The 6,982-nt window shown below is 54.4% G+C and overlaps 1 protein-coding gene across 1 annotated transcript in view; it reads left to right on the top strand.

Annotated features, from left to right (window-relative positions):
• Nucleotides 1-1,527: 1,527 nt before the first annotated feature.
• The window catches only part of VWA5B1 (von Willebrand factor A domain containing 5B1), a gene marked incomplete at its 5' end in the record, with an annotated part of 11,713 nt that continues 6,258 nt past the window's right edge, over nt 1,528-6,982 (top strand). Inside the window, 6 exons of the mRNA XM_009574423.1 lie at nt 1,528-1,638; nt 1,722-1,924; nt 3,388-3,502; nt 5,032-5,217; nt 5,484-5,679; nt 6,704-6,891. Of these exons, the coding sequence (XP_009572718.1) occupies nt 1,528-1,638; nt 1,722-1,924; nt 3,388-3,502; nt 5,032-5,217; nt 5,484-5,679; nt 6,704-6,891 (999 nt within the window). The remainder of the gene's footprint in view (nt 1,639-1,721; nt 1,925-3,387; nt 3,503-5,031; nt 5,218-5,483; nt 5,680-6,703; nt 6,892-6,982) is intronic.

The raw sequence follows: 6,982 nt of genomic DNA, 5'->3' as shown, positions 1-6,982 counted from the left end.
TTTCCCGTCCCGATGCAGCCGGGGAGAAGAGCCAGGCCTGTGACAGTGCCTGCACCGGGTGGGCTCGCCGGCAAAACTAGACTAATAACTGGGAATTAGCTTCTCTGGAGGCAAACATCTCTTCTTATTGAGCTGCCGTATAGATATTGAGTGCAACAGGATCAAGATCAATATTTACCACAAGAAGCAATAAATCTTTCTGCTTGCTGAAACAGAAAGCAGGCATCTGTTGCCCACTTTGGGAAAAATATTTGGAAATCTGTTTTTTTATCTTGTAATTAGTTCCAAGATGGGATGTCACTGTTGAGATTTGGAAGAGCCAGCATCCCAGGAGCCATCTGGGAAGCAGAGGTATAAATATATTCTCGTAGGTTTGAGATAACAGCTTGGTTTAAAGTCCTTTGGAGCCTGTTAAAGGGCAGCCCTGTTCTCGTACATTATTTTGCTGATTTGCAGTGCTCCGGCTCTGCCTTGCTGCTCAGTCTTACAGGGGTTGGGAACCAGGCTGACCTGCCACCCGTCTCCCTGTGGCTCTTCCCAGGCGGGGGGTTTCCCTGCGTGCAGCTCCAGCACCCACCCTCTGCGGTTACTCGGTCTTTGCCACCGCGTCTGACAAAGCAAGGAGGCGGCTTTTGCTCATCTGACCTTGGCAAGCTCTTCTCTTGGGGCTGGCTCTAGGGTTTCTGCTGCCCTAGGCAGACTGGCAGGAGTCTGCCTTTATCAGCATATAAACAGAAAGAACCAAGCTGCTCCTGAACGCTGCCAGCACTTTGCTTTAAATTGGCCACCCTTTCCTGCCACAGTAATTCCTCCTGCTGCCCCTGCAAGCTCAGGACTCCTTGGGTAGCTCTTGCCCAGTTGCGGCTAACACAAGCTCCGTTCTGGAGTTGTCCATGGCCATCACATGTCTGAGACAATTTCAATTGCTCTTCCCTTATGTAAAGACCAGGAATAGGCAAGTTAGATAACCACCTCTGGTAAAGAAAATAGCTTAAAACTGTCTCTCCCAGTTATTTTAATTGATGCCAGCTATGAATACAAGAGAATTGGGGATGGGGGAGGCTTTTCCTCTTGTGTAACTTTAAGCGGTTTGTTTATTTTCTGCAAGTTTGGACATTGAAATGCATTGCGTGTCGCACTTCTCAATTTCACACTCTGCTTCTCACCCACTAGCTCTGTGCTGCAGTACCGTATTGCAAGCACAAATTTAATCAGTTAAAAACAAACAGAAGAATTTGTTCAGCTCTTTTTTTTTTTTTTTTTTCTGAAGGCTCCCCATTTTCCTCCCTGCTTTGGGACCCAAATGTCATTAAGGGACGTTGGAAAGAGCAGGGTAATATGCAGTGGTTTCACATGCAGTGCATGTGAAAGAAACAGTTGTTTTATTATCAAATGCGTGCAGACAAATGCAGGTGAGAGTAAGGTGTGATGGCAAGGTAACACCTGGGCAGAGCTTTTACTGGTGAAGCTGGGGCAGCCAGGGAGAGACCCGGCGTGCCTGACGTCTGCTTGCTTTCCGCCCCCCAGGATGCCCTGCTGGTCATTCTCAAGAGCCTGATGCCAGCGTGTCTCTTCAACGTCATTGGGTTTGGATCCACCTTCAAGACCCTCTTTCCTGCCAGTCAGACTTACTGCGAGGTGGGTGAAGGGGGAGCCATGTTTCCTTGGTGCTCGGAGGGCCCTGGTGCAGAGGCTGACGATTCTGCTGCTCCTTTGGGCAGGAGAGCCTGGCCATCGCCTGCGAGAGCATCAAGAGGATCCGGGCCGATATGGGTGGCACCAACATCTTGTCGCCTTTGAAGTGGGTCATTCGGCAGCCCATCCACAGGGGCCATCCCCGACTGCTCTTTCTGCTGACGGACGGGGCCGTCAGCAACACGGGGAAGGTCCTGGAGCTGTTGCGAAACCACTCCTGCTCCACCAGGTACGGAGGGCAGCAGGGCTGGCCGCTGTGGGGGCGAAAGCCTGGCATGGTGGGGGACGTGCTTCTCCTTGACCACGGCTCCATCTCACAGACGTCCCCGCTTCGGAGATAAAGGCAGGAGAGATTGCTGGTATGAGCCATGGGAGAACCTCAAAGCGTTTGGAACAGATCCCAGAAGTTCAGATGCTTTTTAAACAGTCAAAAGTGGGATAATTGGGCTGACAACTTCACAGGCTCTCGTCTGATGCTTCCTGCTAGGAGAGATTGACACACGAACAATCTTCCTTGCCGGGTTTTTTTATTTTTTTTAAAGCACATCTGGGTCTGGCCCCAGCTGCTTCCAGGATGGGGCTGCACGGAACTGAATATGCTGAAAGAGAGCAATGTAAAAAGCAGCTAATTTGTGCATCGAGTTCCCAGCCTGATTCCCCAGCCCTGATGACAGGCTGGTCTGGTTTCTCCTCTGCCTCTTTAAGGGGCAGGAAACATAAGAAAAATGTAAGAAAACGTTATTCCTCAGACTTCAGGGCTTATCAGGGAAGCTGCTCTGTCTTTTTTACCACATGGAGGTCTAACTGCTTCCCAGCTGTACAGGACAACCCATCCCTCGCTCTTACAGAGGCACGGTGCTGGGCTAAAGGCAGAGTTAGAGCGCGGTCTCGGGTGACCCTGGAAGGCAGTGCCCAGCGCAACGCCGAGTCCTGTGTGTGGCCCCTGTCTCAAAAGAAGATCAGAGCCTTATTTAAGAGGGTGTGAGCCTGACCTAAGATTTGCAGCCAGCGGGGGATTAAAAACCTCTAAGAGAAAAGCTCCTCGTGCGGATGCAGTTTGCTGCTGAAGGCGGTTTCTCCCTCAGCAATGCACTGCCCCGGCTGAACGCCGTATCCCACCCATCCCCATCCCTCCTGGCTTCCTACCGCATCCATCCCCACCGGGCACTGCTCACTCCTGCCCTCCCTGCCCAGGCTCCTGCTCAGCTCTGGGTTTGCAGCCTTCAGCCAAAAGCAAATCCTGACTCATTGAGCTGGGAGTCAGGGGAGCAGCCTCGCCTGGCTGGTTCCTCTTTCCTTGAGAAAACGTTTATTTTAATAGTGAGCAGAGATAATTACGGGGTCTTTAGTGCTATTGACCGCAGACACTCAGCAGGGAAAAGAGCTGAACTGGCAGCAGAACAGCTTGTTTGCGTTTGCAGAGGAGGCAAGGGCTTGGGGTCCTGCTGGGAAGCCCCTGCGTGTCGCAGCTGAAGGCTGCTCTTCGGGAAAGGGATTTGAGGTCTGCTGAGAGGAGGGGGCTGGTGACCCTCCTGCCAGCCACCTGAAAGAGGAGCTGGTTTATTTTCCTCTGGACATGCTGGATAACTGCACAGCAGTGGGATAAAGCCCCAGGGGAGTGGGTGAGCTGCGTGGGGCTGGGGGTTGGGATGGCTTGTCCCCTGGATCCTGACGCTCCCTGTCCCTTCGCAGGTGCTACAGCTTCGGCATTGGACCAAACGCCTGCAGGAGACTGGTTCGGGGGCTGGCTGCCGTGTCCAGGGGCATCGCCGAGTTCCTGGCGGAGGGCGAGAGGCTGCAGCCCAAGGTACGGCTGCCTGCTCCCAGAGGACCACCGTGTAAGGCTCTAACGATGCTCTGGTTCAGCGAGGGGGAGGCCACGGCTCACTAGTGGGTCTTATTCCCCATCCTGGTGCTGCCTTTCCAACTCCCACTCGGCAGCAGGTAGGCGAGCGGGAGGGGATGAAAGAGCATCTTCATCTCCGGCTGTCGGAGGGAGTGGGAGGGTGTGTTCACCCTCTGCGCAGGGATGGGGAGAAGCGATAGCCACGATACAGCAGCTTTGGCTTCAAAGGTAGCTGCTGCCTCAGACACCGGCGAGGGCAGAGGAACCGGCATCAAAGCAGCCAATTAGTTTTGAAGTCAGGCTCAGCCCTGGCGTTGCTCAGGCGAGAAGTACCCAGGGTTTGAGGGAGAGGAATACGCTGCGATAGCTTTGCCTATTAAGCCAACTTTAAAGGAAAGAGGGGAGCTGCTTCATTTCCACTCTCCCCATGAAGACTGAGTAAACCGATGTGCCTCAAATACGCCGTAAGAATGGCTCTGTCCCCTGGTGAAAGCACGGTGCCTAGCCTGTTGTCCGCTGGATGACTAAACCCAGAGAGAATTGGGTCTTTAGCTCCTAAATATCTCTAAAAAGCTGGCTCCTACATTCTTGATCTCAAAAGGAGTTCAGCAGTCCACCCCTCTGCAGGAACCTGGAGCGCACAAAAACCTCTCTAAGACAGAACGGCATCAGCGTTTCTGATGTAAATTAAAAGCAAAGACAGTGAAAGGAGAAGGTTTTTTTAATAGAGCTATTAATAAAGAGCTTTGCGGGCTTGGTGCAGCTTGGTGCCTTCAGCAGTCTGAGGCATCAATTAATGGCCTTATAAAAAACAGCCTGGTGTGTCTTCCTGAGCCTGTGGAAAAGCAGTGAACAATAGAGAACAGTTGAGCTGTTCTGCCTCTAAATCTGGTGTTCGCGTCCCCCGGTGTGCAGGGAAGCTCTTGTAGATGGCTCCCTGGTAGGTTTGTCCATGAGATATTCATGGATATTGGTCTTCTCCACATGTGTAATTGGCAGAGCATTGCTGATCTCCAGCAGTGGCTTGTGCCAGCAAGGACCTGTACCAAAAATAGCAGTGCTGGCGATCGGTGCGTGAGTGTGGGGCTTGGGGCAGGGCCGGGGCTCGGGCGAGTGAAGGTCAACAGCTTTTCCTGGGTGCTGGGGGGGAGCAGGGGATGGTGCCTCGCACCGGAGCAAGATATCTCTGGCCTCAGGCTCCCACCTTGCTCTGAGCTGGCAACGTGCAGTGTGAGATCAGCCCTGTGCTTTACCAATATCTGCTCTGCTGCCCTTGGTATAGCCGTGCCAAGGGGCTGGGGGTGCTGGGATGGGTGTCAGAGCAGTCAAAGGGGGAGCAGGCTCCCATCTAAGGTCAGGAGAGGATACAAATCAGCTGATGGATTTGTTTGCGGAAATTTTCCCTTTTCCCTGCAACACACAGTGCGTGCACCGTGGCACACGCAACGTCCACTTGCTGCATAACTGCTCCCCTTTGCTTTCTGCCTCAGATGATCAAGTCGCTGAAGAAGGCGATGGCGCCGGTCCTGAGTGACGTGTCCGTGGAGTGGGTCTTTCCTGAGAGCACTGAGGTCTTGGTTTCCCCCGTCAGCACCAGTTGCCTCTTCCCTGGTGACCGCCTGGTTGGCTACGGCGTCATCTGCGACACCTCCCCGTACATCTCCAACCCCAGATCTGTGAGTCCGTGCGGCGCTGGCTGGGGCCGGGAGCAGGGGGGGTTGGTGTGCACGTGCACAGGCAGGCGTCTCAGCTCTTTGTGCGTGGTCAGGAGGTGTCTCTTGCTTTCTTGCTCTGTCCTCAAGGGAAATGGTGGGTGAGACATCGGGGAGAAATAGGAGGTCAGTGGATAAGGCGCTGGTGCCCAAGCAGTGGCTCCTCTGGGCTGGGAGATGGCTGGTGGACGCAGTGGTAGGACCTGTTCCCTCTCTGCTCCTTCCCCCAGGACAAGAGGCGACGTTACAGCATGATGCGTTCCCAGGAGTCGGGCAGCTCTGTTTTCTTTCACTCCCAGGAGGAGGCAGCAGGCGTGGAGAGCTGGAACCACTCCAGAGACTCGGAGGGCTGCTGCCCCGCCGAGCATGCCCCCGGTCACCTGGTGGTGGGCAGAGATCCCGGGGGAGAATCCGACACGGACACCGGTCAGATTTTCCTCTGTACAAGCGTGGGTGCGATGCCCCTGTCTTTCTAATCAAGCTTCTGTCGCTGCTCTGCCTATTTGCTTGTCTGACAAATAAGTCTCTTCGGCTGTATCTGCAAAGAGCTGGAGGGGTTTGCAGGAAGGATGACAGATCTCCCGAGGCTTGAGCGAGTCTATTTGGTTTGGGTGTTTTATCCAAACCTGTCAGGAAATCAAGGGAAGCCCTGGAGAACTGGCTTCCCCAGAGATTTTCAAAGCAGCTCTAGCTTTGGCCACATAATTATTTACAAGCTTCCCAAGCTGCCCCCGGTGTGCGGAGAAGGAGAGGAGCGAGCAAATGGGTAGCCCAGCTAGACTGTCCCTGCACCTGCAAAGCAGTCGCTTCCCTGCAAGCCCTGACGTTGCAGTTCAAGGTCAGGAAGGGGGGGAATGGATCCAAAGCCCCGTCCCCAGGGTGTCACCCCTCACCATCACAGTTCGGCTGGTCACTTGTGTCAGCGACATGTGGCATAAAGTGGCTGGTTGCACCCCGGAGCTGGCTGCATTTCCATGCGACAAGGAAACCTCTGTTACTCGTGGGATGTTCTTCCCTTAGATTCAGAGAGGAACTGTGCTGTGCATCCCCTCAACCTTGTCAAAAGCAACGAGAAATTATGCCTTTCCAAATGAAATTTTACTCTTGCTCTGACAGGAGAATGTCTGCGCTAATGAAATTTCATTAGTAAACCCTTTGTCTTCTCCAGGGAGGTTTGGGGAAATGCAGTCAGGCTTTTTCTGGCTGAAAACTGCTCAGACAAAACCTCCCCAGCCTGCTCTCCCGACATCCCCAGGAGTTTTGAGTGTAGGCTCTTATTTCCTTTTGCGGTTTCATTGTTTCGCTTAGAACAGGGCAGGGCTGAGCGTGGCCCCCCCGGCCCTGGGAGGACCACAGGGCTGGGCTCCCTGCTGCCCACCCTGAGCCAAGGGTGGGTGGTGCTGGCTGGCCCCGCGCAGAAGCGGTGCTGATCCTCTCTCCCGCCATGCAGGAACGGACGTGAAGCCTTCCTCCAGGAGACGGGCGTACAGCACCACCCAAATCGCCGACCACGAGCCTTGCAAGAAGGTGCCCACGGCCAGTGATCCCGGCACCGCCCTGGTGAAAAACCCCCTTCGGAAAACCCACTTGCAGGACCTGCAGCAGGTCAGCCCCGAGCCCTGGCAGGTGGATTTCCAGGTACGTGACCCCAGAGAGGCTTTGCCTGCGGGCGGAGGCCGGCGTGCGGCAGGGGGAAAATCTCAGATGCAGGAGGGCAAGAGCCTGGCGC

This window comes from Fulmarus glacialis, unplaced genomic scaffold (genome assembly GCF_000690835.1).
Source record: "Fulmarus glacialis isolate BGI_N327 unplaced genomic scaffold, ASM69083v1 scaffold28623, whole genome shotgun sequence".
NCBI lineage: Eukaryota > Metazoa > Chordata > Aves > Procellariiformes > Procellariidae > Fulmarus > Fulmarus glacialis.
Note: the sequence above shows the minus strand (reverse complement) of the source record. Positions and strands in the feature narration are given on the sequence as shown.